The sequence below is a fragment of the Parastagonospora nodorum genome (assembly GCF_000146915.1).
Source record: "Parastagonospora nodorum SN15 chromosome Unknown scaffold_2, whole genome shotgun sequence".
Classification (NCBI taxonomy): Eukaryota; Fungi; Ascomycota; class Dothideomycetes; order Pleosporales; family Phaeosphaeriaceae; genus Parastagonospora; species Parastagonospora nodorum.
The window spans coordinates 773,179-786,130 of NW_001884550.1; the positions used below are offsets into that span (position 1 = coordinate 773,179).

Below are 12,952 nucleotides of genomic sequence, written 5' to 3' on the forward strand. Positions count from 1 at the left end.
CCTCGTGTTTGAGGTTCACGTTGGATAGCTACACAGACCCAGAGTGCAACGAAAAGAACTTGAGTCAAGACGTGCCCAATGCTGCCTCCAGTGCCCTGCGTGATACCCATCGGAGCTGACCTCCATGCGACATGGATGAAACAACATTGCTGCAAGTAGATGTCACACTGTCTTCACTGTTCTCGCAGACATGCCGAGCATGCTCCAAACCATCTTCGGCTCCTTGGAGAGGACCACTCAGGCTGTGAGGATAGCCCGGCTCACGTGGGCAGCATCTTGAGCAAAGGAGGCCGTTATACTTGTGGCCGTTTTGGGTGAAGATGGCCTGACTGCTTGAGGCCATGGACTGTCCTGGACGATTGCAGCCGTCGTGGATTGCGAGGAAAGTCAAGCCCGTGTGGTTCTTTGCCTTTTTGTTCACTCCGTATCTTTTACCTCCTTTTCGACAAGGCGATACCGATAAACCGCAGCATCTCAGCATGCGCTCCACGAGGCGAGATTAGATGACGATGTGAAGCTGCAGACGGTTACTCATGGTATGATGTAATTATGCGAATGCGACAAAGAATACATATTGATACACAAGAAGACACCAAGTAATCCAAAAAAGCAAAGGAAACTATTACGAGTGCCCGCTAATCTAATGTTCTCAAGGAAAATCCAACGCCAATCAATGCAGAAATGCAAAAGATGCACCAGGTACTCCCCCTTCCTCTCCTCCTTACCATACCATCTAATTGTAAATTTCCAACGGCGCAATCTGGTCGACATTATACAGCCAGCCCCCACCCTTCTCCTCCGTCTCGAGCCAATCATACGGCCACAGCACAAGATGACCCTGTACCAAACCGAGCAATGTCCTTGCATCTTCCTTCGCCAGCATGGAATCTAGATCCGTGGCGGAAAAGGCGCGGTTGCTCGACTTGGTGGTCGCTCTACGACGTGAGCGCTTGGTCGCGCTGCGATGTGGAGTGTTGCCATGTGCGGGCTCGGAGATGGTAACGGTGCGATTGCGTGTTGTTGGGGTCGCAAAGTCGGCGGTTGCGGTGGGCATGGGTTCAGGCGGCGGGGCGGGGAAAGTGAATGTTTTGCCGGGTTGGGAGGGGACCATGGGTGAGACGATGGCGTCGTCTGCTGGCTTCCTCTCTCCGGACTTCTCGTTGTACTCGGCAGTTGTGTTGCTGGTTGACAACTTCAGGCGGTCCTGGCTTTGACTTTCGATGCGCTTTTCTTGGTCTTGAGTCCATTGCTCTACGCCACCAACGCGAGAGTGGTGTGTGCTGCCCAGTGTATCTTTATCAGAGTTATTGGTGAGCTTCTCAGACAGCTTCTCGCCTGCCGCCGACATTTGACCACCGACGGAGCTTGCGGCCATGCTGAATCTGTCTGCAATAGGGCCGGAGGTACCAGGAGGTCCAGTCTTACCGGGAGCATCTTGCTGTTTGTGCTGCTGGCTCTTGTCTCCACCTTGGCTCTTTGTGAAGCGCTCAGCAAAAGCTGCGTACTCCTTGTACTGTGGCCAGGTCTTCACTTCGTTGTCTGGCATGCAGCGGAACACTTGACGGAAGATCTTAGTGTTATTCTCGGCGACCTGGTGCCACGTGTCGAGGAAGAACGAGTCGTTGATAGGGTCGCGCATGCAGTCGTCGGTGACAATAGGGCGGCGCATTTCTGTTAGCAAAGGATTGAGGAGAGATGATGAGCCCTGGCTGAATGTGCGCTGAAGGGGAGGCCCGCCAATATCAGTGTCGTCAAGATGAGGCAGGGCGGGCAGCTGGCTAAGCTGTGTCAGGCCAAGCTTGGCAGTATCCATACGCGGGAGGCGCGGTGGTGGAAGACCGGCGAAACCCTCTTGTTGGCTGCTCACTCCGCTCGCCCTCGTCCCCGTAGTGTTGCTACGACCGCGGGTTCTACTTGTCGAATGCTTCTTTGGCGTGGGATGCAAGCCTTCACCCGCGACGTCAGACACAAGCTTTTCGTGACCATGCTCATCGTAGTAAGAATCTCGACCTTGTGAAACACTAGGACGATTTGCCTCCACGTCTAGCATATGATCAGCACCCTCACCGCGCACATCCTTTGCATGCTCGGAATTGTTCATGACGCGAGGGTCCGAGGACTGCTTCTTATTGGATTTGAGATGTGGATTGTCGTTTTGCGCCCAGTCGAAATCATGGTTGAAGCTGTGCAGCTTTTCCGCCTTCGCGATCAAGTCGTCTTGCATGCGGTAATTGTTCTCCTCGAGCTTCGCCTCAGTTGCGCGTTGTGCGGCTGGAGATGAGGGCGACGACGATTCAGTTTGGAAGCCGACGCTATCGGCATCGGACATTTGGCTCATCCATTCTTCCTCGCCAATAGTATCGGTGTCTACGCCCAGATGCTCGCGCATGAGCCGCATGCGAAGCGTATGGGGGAACTTGCCGACCTTGTAGGGCTGGCCTGCCATGTAAGAGTCAAGCACTTCCGTATCACGAATGACGGCAGCCACTTCAGAATCTCGCGAGCCCAACATGGAGCGTTCGTTGATGTTGGCAGAACCAATGATGGCAACGCGGTCGTCAACGACCATGATCTTGGCGTGAATGTACAGCTGCTCTGTCACGAGCATCTTGTTGGGTCCAATCTCACCCCAAGATCGTAGAGCGTAAAATTCAATGTAGTCTTCTGGCTCGATGCCAGCCGCACGCAGGCGTCCAAAGATGGACGTCGGCCCGCGGCAAATGCTGTGGTACTGGCAGGTCATGATGAGTCGAACACTGCTACCTTCTTGCTCATCGACCGTGTTCTGGTAGCCTGGCATGAGGGGCAATACAATACATGCTCTCCAATCCTCGTCGTTGGCATGAGCGCGCTTTATGCGATCGACAATGGCATCATTGATCTTGTTCTCGATCTTGGTACCGAGGACCTCGCTGCTGCTGATGTAGAATTGGTTCTCAATGTAGACAAAGTGCTCCGAGGTCGCAATCATCTGAACGTAGGCGTTCATGATGCTGTGCTCGACCTTGTTGGGCGTACCGAGCGACCAAGCACAAGCAGATCGCAGGATCTGCACCTCACACGTTCCATCCAGACCGAGCGCCTCAATATCAGCGGGATTGAAATCTGGCGGTGGGAGTAGGAATGGTGTAGGGCGAGAAGGTTTGCGTTGTCGGAGTAAGTAGTTCCATCGTTGGACAAAGTGACGGGTCAGATCGCGCGCAGGTTGGCCCACAATCTGCATGCCCACATCGTGCCAAGGCATGCGGGGAACTTTGCTGCGGTCGTACATCTCCTCATAGGGCTTGTCAAGAGCGTAAAAGTCCTGCACACGCGGGTTGGAGTAGTCCTTGCCTGGCCACAGCTGGCAGTGGTCGGCGTCCTTGGGGTTGTCGTCGATCTCAAAGCCCGTCAGCTTATCATCAACCACTACATGCTGTGGTGTATCCCAACGACCGAAACACAAATCGACACCACCGCAGAATGCAACGGTGTGATCGATGACGCAAATTTTCTCGTGATGCGACCAGAAGAACGTGTTCTGACGAATCTGGTTTGGCGAACGCTGAACGAACACGTTGGGGTGCAGGTCGAGAAGTGAAAACTTGGAATACTCCGAGTCTAATAGGAATGGCTGCACCAATGTTGCGGTACATGATCACAAAGATCTTGACACCCTCTTGCGCTTTGCGTTGCAGCAGTCGATCGAGCCTCCACTTGTGGCTGATGGCTGCAGGTCGTCGCAAGTAGAGCTCAGGACTCAGCCACCAGTCGTGAATGTAAATGACATCTCGAGCCATGCTGATCGCACGAGAGACGTTCCACATGTAGTCACGGCCATCAACAAGCCACTGAGCGTAGATCCTCTTTCGCACAGGCGCAAAGCTGCCGAAGCGCTGAGGTTGCGACCAGAGAGTGTTCTTAGTCATAAAGGTGATGGACTCCTCGAACTGTTGCAGCATCTTGTCGTTCCTAGCGAGTAGCTTCATCTTGCGCTCAGAGTTGACAAGTTTGAGTTGGTGATGGCCCGTGGCGGACGCCTTGGCTTCGCTGGCAATGTCCCTAGCTTTCTTGTCCCGCAATTTGCCGGACTTCGACTCCATGTTGAAGTCGGCGTCCACGAGAAATACGTCGTACACATTCATTTCTTCTGGAGAATCTACGCAGACGACGTAGCTGTGGCGAACGAGAAACCACTTCGGCCACGAACGGTTGATAATCGGCATGGGATGCCATTTCTTGTTGTTCGTGACACCCTTGGATGACTTGATCATCATGAACCCTTCCTTTCCGTGGTAGCCCCCTTCAGCAGCTAGTCGAACACCCAAGGCGGACAGTTCGAGAAATTTGCACAGCCGGTTGCTATCGGGCCGGAAGATGAGGTAGGCGATGAGGCGCTTGATGTACGTCTCGAGCTTCTTCCGTTGCCGGTCCTGGTGGTTGAGTTTGGCTTGATTGGGCCCGCCTGCTCCAGCAAAACTACCCTGTCGTGCTGAGAGCGGCATAGCAGGCTGTTCGCTACCTCCAATGCTTGACTTCCTACGGGCAAGCACAAAGGACGACTTCCGTCGCTTGTTCTTAGCAGGCCGATCGGTAGCACTGGCATCGCCGTCAGGACCACTGGCGTGCCCTGCTGCAGCAATCTCCTCCTCTTCCTCCTCTTCTTCGTCATCTAGCGCGCCGTAACCTCGCAGACCTCGTAGGTACGGTAATACACTTCTGGGAAACCGAGGGAGCTTTGTTCGTGGGTCTTCTTTCTCATCTCCCTTCTCATCAGTGCCGCGTCCCGAGGGTCTGTTCCTGAATGCATCCTGCTTTTCTTGAATCTTGAACTTCAGATGCAGATTGGCAAAGTCGGTCACGGTCCTGTAGACGACCCACTTCATGCGGGTCAGTCCACTGCCATACTCCAGTTCAACGCGCAAGGCTGTGTGTCGGTCGCCGTCTTTCAGAGTCTTGTCTTTTGTTTTGTCGGTCTCGGTGATGGTGACTTTCAATTGTTCGAGCAGGACAGGAATGCGCTTATGTCCGCGTTCGTCCCGTTGGAACATGCTGGCCAAGAATAGGGCTGCAGGCGCACCAGCCAGCAGTTCTGCCATGAGCTCTGCAGACTTGGCGTGGTCAACTTGACGCTCCGCCTTGGCCCTGTTGCCCAGCAGCTTGAGACTGTTCTTGATAGACTTCCACTTTTGCGCGCTGAGACTTGATGTTCGCTCGCCGCGCATCCTCCAAGGAGAGGGTCGTCCGTCAGCAGCGCCAAAGGCTGTGAATCCGCGATGGTGGCCCGGACGCCTTTCGGGGCCTTCCTCTTCCTCTGCATTGGAGTCATGCTGTCGCAGACCACCATATGACAGACCCCTCGCACTGTGCAGTCCGCGCTTCCACGCGCTTTCCTTGGCGATGCGGGAGCGCCCCTCGTCCTCGGAATAGCCCTGGCGCTCGTGCTCGGGTATGTCGCTCATGGTGCCGCGACGTATGAAGCCAGGACGGTTGGCCGTCGCAGCAGTGGGTGTGGCGTTGGGCGAGTCGCGATCTCGTGAGAAGAAGTGGTTGCTGCCGGTCTGCTTGGGTGTTGTGGGTGCCGTCTGTGTGCCCTCGCCCTCGACATCGAACCACCTACGACTGCTCTTTCTTCTCCGCCGCGACGGGCGTGCGGACCCTTCACCTGCACTCGACTCGCCGTCCGCATCTGCCTCGCTGTCTTGAATGTCGTACCGGGGCTCGTCGCGCTCCGAGGTGGGCGACAGGGGGGCGTGTGGAGAGGCGGCGCCATGCGTGGAGGAAGCAGTCCGGCCGTGGCCCTGCATGGGCGCGGTGAGAGCTCTCAGCTTGCCCATCAACGACGACCCGTGTTTGTCTCGCTCCTTGCCCTTGCCCTCCATTTCCTCCGTGTCCCATGACTGCTGCCGTGACGTCGCGGCTTGTGAGTCGGTGCCGTACGTGTTTGATCGGACGAACTGCACGCTCTTGCGCTCCCTGGGCTCGGACGCCTCGTCGCCGGTCGGGTGTCTCGAGACGGGTGCGAACGGTGGATAGTAGGAGCTGGTCGATTTGTTGGACATGTGCGAGGACGGCTTGTGGACTCTGCCAGGCGATTCAGCCGCCACTGAAGGAGGAACTGTGCCATTGGCCGTATTCGAGGGTGCGTTGAAGGGGAATTCGCCGGGATCCTTGGTGTACAAGGGCGAGCCGGTGGGAGCAGACCGCATGATCTTGGGAGCTCCGTTGGACGTAGACGCCGTGTGCAACTCTTCTTTCTCATTCGCACTCAGTCCTACTCGCAGCGGGGAGAGAAGCCGGCGGGGCTCCTTTCCATCTGCGGCTGTTTGTGCAGTAGCGCGAGGGCTCCGGCCCATAGGGGACACGTCGGATTCGGGGGTATCAGCCATGTTGCTGGGGCAAGATGAAGGTTCGCGGTGGTGAGAGGGGTCCGACTCTGCTGTAGAGAGAAGGAGTGTCGCGTGGCCTCCGCAGAGGGTTGCGGGGAGAAAATGTGTTGCTTGGGGTCGGGACGTGTTATATCATGGTTCGCAGGGGAATCGCGTTGCCCATCGGCAGTCACAGTGGAAATATTACTTGTAGCCACGAGGGAGGCGTACAGCAGGGTGGAAGACCCTGAAGAAAGTAACGCAACGGCAAGGCGACGTAATCCGCTGATCTGTATATTGTCTGGAACATCTCGAGAGTTGCAATCTCCCATGTCGTTTCCCCGACGCTAAGACAGCACGACCCCTGCTAGCGCCATCCATGAATCTCCTTACCAGCTCTCGTGCATCAGACCGCCTTGGACACCGCCCTGCAGCTAGGACGTGCAAGTTGCACAATGACTGCACGCGGGAGCTGGTTGTGTTGACTGCGCTCCTTCCTACTGTCTTCAATCGAAGTCTAGGCTTGCTTGCAACCATCTCATCTCCTCTTCACTGCTATATACAAAGACCCGAGGGGAAATACCCCACCATCACTTCCGCGCCTGCCGTCCACGCTGGCCACTGGCCTCGACAATGCGCGTAACACGCCAAAGTGCTCAAGAGATGTGTTCACGCGGACGTTGGAAACAATGACAAGTGCCGTATCACGTGAAATACCTATGTCCAAGTACCCACGGACGGCAGTGAAGTGGTGTAGGATGCATTTCTGCCCTATGCAATCATGTACCTCGGAAGTCCAGAATCACCCCCACTGCGATATCTCCGAAGCTATGTTTAACGTCTCCGCTGCAACTTCCTCTCCAGCTTTCTAGCACACGCGCCCATGGCAGCTACGAACAACCCTCTCGAGGGCACACACACCACCACCGACCCCTCCGTCTCCTCCCACACCTACACCATCGCAGGCATCCTCGTCACTGTCCATGGCCTCTCCGAACTGCCGCCATCCTGCACCTCGGTTGCCTGCCTATGGCTCCTGCACCCACGTCTCCAGACCAAAGATACAATGGCGCCGATAGCTGCCCAGGTCATCTCGGCATGGAACGCGCGCATACACAGTGGCAAAGCGGGCGAGCACCCCAAAGGTCTTATTGCCGTGGCATTCGACCAGCGAAATCACGGCAGCAGACAAGTGGACAAACTGCACAATGAGGCTTGGAGGCAGGGAAACCCAAGACACGCCCAAGACATGTTCAGCTGCTATCATGGCACAGCAACAGACACCTCGCACCTCATGAACCACCTCGAATCCTACGTCTTCAACACCAGGACCAGCCCGACCATCACCCAGCATCTTGCCCTCGGCATATCACTCGGCGGCCACGCGACATGGCACTGCCTGCTTTCCGACCCGCGAATAACAGCCGGCGTAGTGGGTATCGGCTGTCCAGACTACACCCGCTTGATGACTGATCGCGCGCGTCTGTCCAAGAGGGAGACATACACAAGTACTACACCACCAGGCGCGTCGTTTCTCGGATCCCCTGATTTCCCACAAGCCCTGCAAGATGCTATTGCGCAGTATGACCCTGCGGGTTTGCTTCTGCCTGGTCATTTCAAGCCCACAGAGCCCGACTCGCCGCCATCGAAAGCTTCGTTGGATCGCTTCGGGATACTGGCACGTGAGCGGCTGCATGGTAAGCGCATATTGAACTTGAGCGGTAAGGTGGATAAGCTAGTTCCGTACGCGGCCGGAGAGCCGTTCCTGGATATCTTCAAGCAGGTGTTACACGAGGATAAGACTTTGGACATTGCACTCGAAGACGTCTTATTCGACGGCGTAGGACATGCTTTCCCAAAAGCCATGGCAGACAAGGCGACGGACTGGATATGCGACGTACTAGCGCAAGACACTGGTGCGTCTGTGCCGAGCAAGCTGTAGACAAATGTCCATTGACACAACTGCAGCGAAGGCGTAGTTTCGCACATGCATGTACCTGACTTGACCACCAGTCGCCCACACAATTTTCAATCACCAATCTCGTATCCTGTATTCACATCCCTCCAATCCCCGCTCCAAGCGTCCCCCCTCCTCCCACACTAATCCTTGCTCCTCAATCTCTTCCCAATATTCGCGTCCTTTTCTTGTCGCTGCGACTCCTTCTCTAGCTGCTGCGACTTGCGCCTCGTCAGCGGCGTTCTGGTACTCTCCTCCGCGGCATTGTCTGCCTTCTTGCCCTTGCCTTTACTCCTCACATTGCCTTTCGCGCTGGCAGGCATGCCACTAGTCCTCGGCTTGCGCGGCGAGAAGCCGAACTTGTTCTTCACCGGGACTGAGGGCATGAGCGTGTTCTTGAGCAGGCTATTGCGCTTGGTTCTGGGCTTCTCTTCGACGTCCGACGCGTGCGGCGAGGACGCGCGCAACCTTGTATCAGTGCGCTTGTCCGCGGGGAGTTTCCTGCCCTTCGCCGCGTATTTGGGCGCGGGGAACAAATCACTGTGTTCCTCCTCGCTGTGCTCGATCTCGGCTTGCGTGCGCTCGAGCTTCGGCTTCTTGCTGCGAGCTGGAGCGTCGCGCTTCTTCTTCTTGACACTCGTTATCTCGACGTCGGATGAGCTGGAACTGTCACGCGTTGATATGGACTGGCGCGCACGCTTCGACTGCCCGTGGTGGAGGCCGAGATGCATGCCTGGCGTGAATGTCGAGCCCAAGGCAGCGAGTTCGCGGTTCGAAACGGGGTTGCGGGGCGGGCGTTGGTAGGCCTTTGTCTCGGACGTGTCGGTGAGGCGCTCTTGCACATCTTCTTCGTCATCGTTGAGGGGTGCTTGGATTTCTTCACGGCGGGTGCGAGCGTCGATTGGGCTGTTTAAAGGTCGTGTGTCTTCCTCGAAGTAGATCTCCGCTGAGGCTGTTTTGTTAGTGTCATGTTGTATGATCCCATCAGATGTCTCACCAAAGCGTTCTCTTGGGACCTCCTGGGGGGTCTTCAGCGCTTTAGGACGCTTGAGCGGTGCAGCGGGCCTGGTGGTTGATGAAATCTTCAGGGAGTTGCGAGACGTGGCCTTCGACTTGGAAGTGCCGCTCGTCTTGCTTTTCTCCCTGAGTGGAGCTTGTTCTTCGGGATTCGGCGTGGTCTCTTGTTTAAGTATACCTTCAGTCATCGGGATTAGTAGAGGGATATCACTGGCATCAGCATGCTCAAGCGCACTCTCGGTTGGTGGTGTCGCCGATGACTTCGAGGCAGTTTCATCCGAGGCCAATATGGTCGTGCCAGCATCTAGGTTTCCACCTAGAGGCGGAGGTTGCTCGCCAGAAGTGTTTGATGGCGTTGTTATCGTGTCGTAAACATCCCTATGTGCCGAACCTGTGGACGCTGGTCGTGCTTGTGATGGTGCTTGTGATGGCTCTTGCTCAAGTACTTCAGCTCCTCCATATCCTGTAGGTAGTATCTCAGATGTACTGTTGGTGGCTCCTGCATGTGCCGCTTCTTGTAATTGCGAATCCCACGACTGGTAGCCGTGTACTCCTTGATCTTTTTCGCGTACTGCACTCAGGTCCAACGGATCCAGCGAGGCAATGGATGATGTGGTTTTGGTCGGTTCACTCTCCGTCTGACCAACGATGGCGCGGTGAGTCGCTTCAGGCTCAATGATCGCATCGGTGCTCTCTCCTCCATCGATAGCGGCAATTTCAAGGTTGCTAGAGACGGTTGTTGGGGTAGAGATCGAATCTAGAGTGGGTGCCTTCAAAGGACTAGCGATCCATGGCGGTGAGACGGGGATGTCCGTTGATAATGGATGCGTTTCGAGCTTTTGCCTCTCCCCCGGTCGCTCGTCTTCATGTTGCGATGAGACTGCTCATACATCTTCCATGTGAACCGTGAACTGCGTCTCAGTCGCATCAGCATGCTCGACACGCTTTTCACCTTCGTCTGTGGCAGTGACCTCAGTGGGCGGCACTGAACTAGCTGCTATGAGGTCCAATCCATCTTCAGGCGTCGACCAGTCGAACTCCTCGATAGCCTGAAGACCTTCCTCCCTCGTGTATTCCTCCAGCGGCTGAGTACTCTCCACTAGTCTAGTCCTGTCAACAAGCCGTTGTTCCCAGGGATAGTCAATCTGTTCCACTTCCCAAGCTGCGGTATCTTGCATTGGTAGAAAATTTGGGAATCTCAAATCCCCAAGCTCGCCGGGTGCAAATATGGACGAGGGCAAGGAATTGTTCAAGGGATCTTCTGGTGTATAAAGTAGGCTGAGCCTGTAGGGCGCCACTGGATCCTCCGTGGCATCGTACGTGGGGTTTTCCGAAGACATTTTGGCCGAATTCATGGTTTTGGTGTCTGAATTGAGCTGTTCAACTTAGCAAAAGATCAGTTGAGACAAAGCGAGTGGGAAGTGTAGGCAAGAAAATATCGCTAGCTCTGCGCAAACGAATTGACGCGACCGGCCCAACAACGACAAACACGCGACGTACACGTGCTTTGGCCGGCTGGGTGAAAGAAGGCTGGACTTGCGCAGGGTTCCGCGTTGGCCATACAAGAGCTGAGGGTGTTCGGTTACTATTTCACTGCACCCCGCTGAGCGGACTGTCTCCGGCGAGAACGCGCTTATACTGAGCGATGGACGTGACGCTTAATCGCTGAGTGAGTTAAAGCAATCAGTAGCAAGTATAAACGCATGGGAGCCAACGTTCATGTGACCAGCTGAATAGTGCAATAGACATACCGCGACTGTACTTCCTCGATTTGGACCTTTTGAGGGATTCATGTAAGACAGTTCACTTGCGGACAAGAAGTTTGGACGTAGACACTGATAAGACGAAACGGCATAAAGAGGTAAAGGATATCATTGAGAGATTCAGTAGAGGGTTCATATCGGAATCGCATTGCTGATCGCATTCCCTAGTTGGAAGTCAGTGTCTGCGTATGATGCTTTGGCGGAAGTTCAATTACCGGTGTCGACTGGCAAGGCAAGCACGCTGATACGTTAGCAATGAAATTTTCGAGATTGAAAATCACTCACCTCTTCCCAGCATCTGTCGCGCAGCAGCAGCATAGGAGCGAAGCTGGCCAGCAGAAGATCTGTCATGTGACTTTAGTGGTTTGTGCGCAGCTGGTGCAAGTACTGGGAGGACACACGGCCATTCCAACTGTGACGACGAACCCTATTGTAGGGCCAATAATCTTACAGTGGCACGGATTCTGGTTTCTGTACTGGGTTAGAAGAAGTCGTGAAGTGATTGTAAGGTCTTCGTACGTTCCGCATTGGAAGCAAATCGGTATGGGGACACAGTCACACATGTTGAATGGACGCGAATTGAAGTTTCCTTATTGTAATTTGAGACGTACTGAGCGAGGAGTTGAGCGTTGAAGTGGAAATCGAGGACTTGCGCAGTGTGTAAAAAGCGACAGAATTGGGCCTCCGTGAAGGTTGACAGTTGTAACGCCAAGCTACGTCATCCTTGTCGATAGGCGATCGGGCAAATGTGACACGCGTCTACCAAGCAACACCAAATTGATCCTTCACCCCGACATGCATTTGACTGGCATATCCTGCTGCACCGGCGCCACAACTCGGTCAATCCAAAGAATTCGGTGACTGCGCCATTGCCAGCGCTTTGCTATCCCTCTTCAAGACCGCGGCTTATTCCTTTTCTGCTTCCACGCGTATCAGCTCCAACTCTACAGTCCTCTTTCCTTCCTCAACCTTGCCTTTCAGCCCATTATCGTGACGATCGAAGCACAGAGCCCACAGTCCTTGCTCTTCCGTCTCGACAGCCATGAAGCCTTCCCACCTGTCCCACAGGAATCTTATCTCTCCATCTGCACACACTCGCGCTCCCCATGGTCCAGGCAGTCCTTTCTCCGCCTCTACACGCAGACCATGCCAAATCTGCAAAGACTCCGGGTCCAGGTATATCCAGTTCAGTTGTGGCGGGTTGTCTGAGATGGTTGACACCAGACCTTCAAAGTTGCTGTCCGGATAAGGTAGGTAGTAGCCGGAGAAGGGGTGAATCGCTTCCCCTAAATAATATGATAGCTGAACGTACAGCTTCCCATCCCGTAGTACGACGTGGTTGTTGACGAAGATATCTTTCCTGTCCTTTGGCGAATTGGCTGTCGGGCGACACCGCATATGACATCGTTCTGTCTTCCACTCGTTTTTGAGGCCGTCTTTTTTTGTGCTCTCAGCCTTGTCCTGGAGCGATAATACAGCTGTTGCCGTCATTGGGATAGTCCCCGCTAGCGCTATCAGGCCCAGTACCATGATGGGCTGAAGGTCTGTGAGAAATGTTTGGCAAGAAGACAATTGGAACTTTATGGCCTGTCCACAAGAAACAGCTGCTTGTTCTTTTGTGCAGCCACTATCACGATTGCGGTTGAGAACGCCCGCGGGATTCGTGCCGTCTACACCCACTAAAGCCCGCCGCTAGATGCATGATCGACGCGGTCCGAAGGTACGCGAGTCGCCTCTGACGATAGGCATGCATTACGTCGCCCAGTAGCTCGCATTAGCTTTCCACTCGATAATACGACGTCAACAGCAGTACCAATTGAGAGATTTGGCGACTGTATTAGGCGAGCACCGACTACTACATTCGGACG

At 54.8% G+C, this 12,952-nt stretch overlaps 6 protein-coding genes across 6 annotated transcripts; 2 read left to right on the forward strand and 4 right to left on the reverse strand.

Annotated features, from left to right (window-relative positions):
* Nucleotides 1-190: 190 nt before the first annotated feature.
* Nucleotides 191-503, forward strand: SNOG_01431 (hypothetical protein; the record flags this gene model as incomplete). Its single annotated transcript, XM_001792018.1, has 2 exons — nt 191-244; nt 366-503. The coding sequence occupies 2 exons, from the start codon at nt 191-193 to the stop codon at nt 501-503; spliced, it is 192 nt and encodes a 63-aa protein (XP_001792070.1).
* Nucleotides 504-733: 230 nt separating this feature from the next.
* On the reverse strand, nt 734-6,368 carry SNOG_01432 (hypothetical protein; the record flags this gene model as incomplete). The annotated part of the gene is given in 2 exon segments (XM_001792019.1): nt 734-3,600; nt 3,620-6,368. 2 exon segments carry the CDS (start codon nt 6,366-6,368, stop codon nt 734-736), a joined length of 5,616 nt encoding a protein of 1,871 aa, XP_001792071.1.
* Nucleotides 6,369-7,230: 862 nt separating this feature from the next.
* On the forward strand, nt 7,231-8,289 carry SNOG_01433 (hypothetical protein; the record flags this gene model as incomplete). Its single annotated transcript, XM_001792020.1, has 1 exon — nt 7,231-8,289. The coding sequence occupies one exon, from the start codon at nt 7,231-7,233 to the stop codon at nt 8,287-8,289; it is 1,059 nt and encodes a 352-aa protein (XP_001792072.1).
* Nucleotides 8,290-8,447: 158 nt separating this feature from the next.
* On the reverse strand, nt 8,448-10,661 carry SNOG_01434 (hypothetical protein; the record flags this gene model as incomplete). Its single annotated transcript, XM_001792021.1, has 2 exons — nt 8,448-10,047; nt 10,258-10,661. 2 exons carry the CDS (start codon nt 10,659-10,661, stop codon nt 8,448-8,450), a joined length of 2,004 nt encoding a protein of 667 aa, XP_001792073.1.
* Nucleotides 10,662-11,216: 555 nt separating this feature from the next.
* SNOG_01435 (hypothetical protein) lies at nt 11,217-11,647 on the reverse strand (the record flags this gene model as incomplete). Its single annotated transcript, XM_001792022.1, has 3 exons — nt 11,217-11,248; nt 11,370-11,428; nt 11,511-11,647. The coding sequence occupies 3 exons, from the start codon at nt 11,645-11,647 to the stop codon at nt 11,217-11,219; spliced, it is 228 nt and encodes a 75-aa protein (XP_001792074.1).
* Nucleotides 11,648-11,990: 343 nt separating this feature from the next.
* On the reverse strand, nt 11,991-12,614 carry SNOG_01436 (hypothetical protein; the record flags this gene model as incomplete). Its single annotated transcript, XM_001792023.1, has 2 exons — nt 11,991-12,321; nt 12,397-12,614. The coding sequence occupies 2 exons, from the start codon at nt 12,612-12,614 to the stop codon at nt 11,991-11,993; spliced, it is 549 nt and encodes a 182-aa protein (XP_001792075.1).
* Nucleotides 12,615-12,952: the final 338 nt, after the last annotated feature.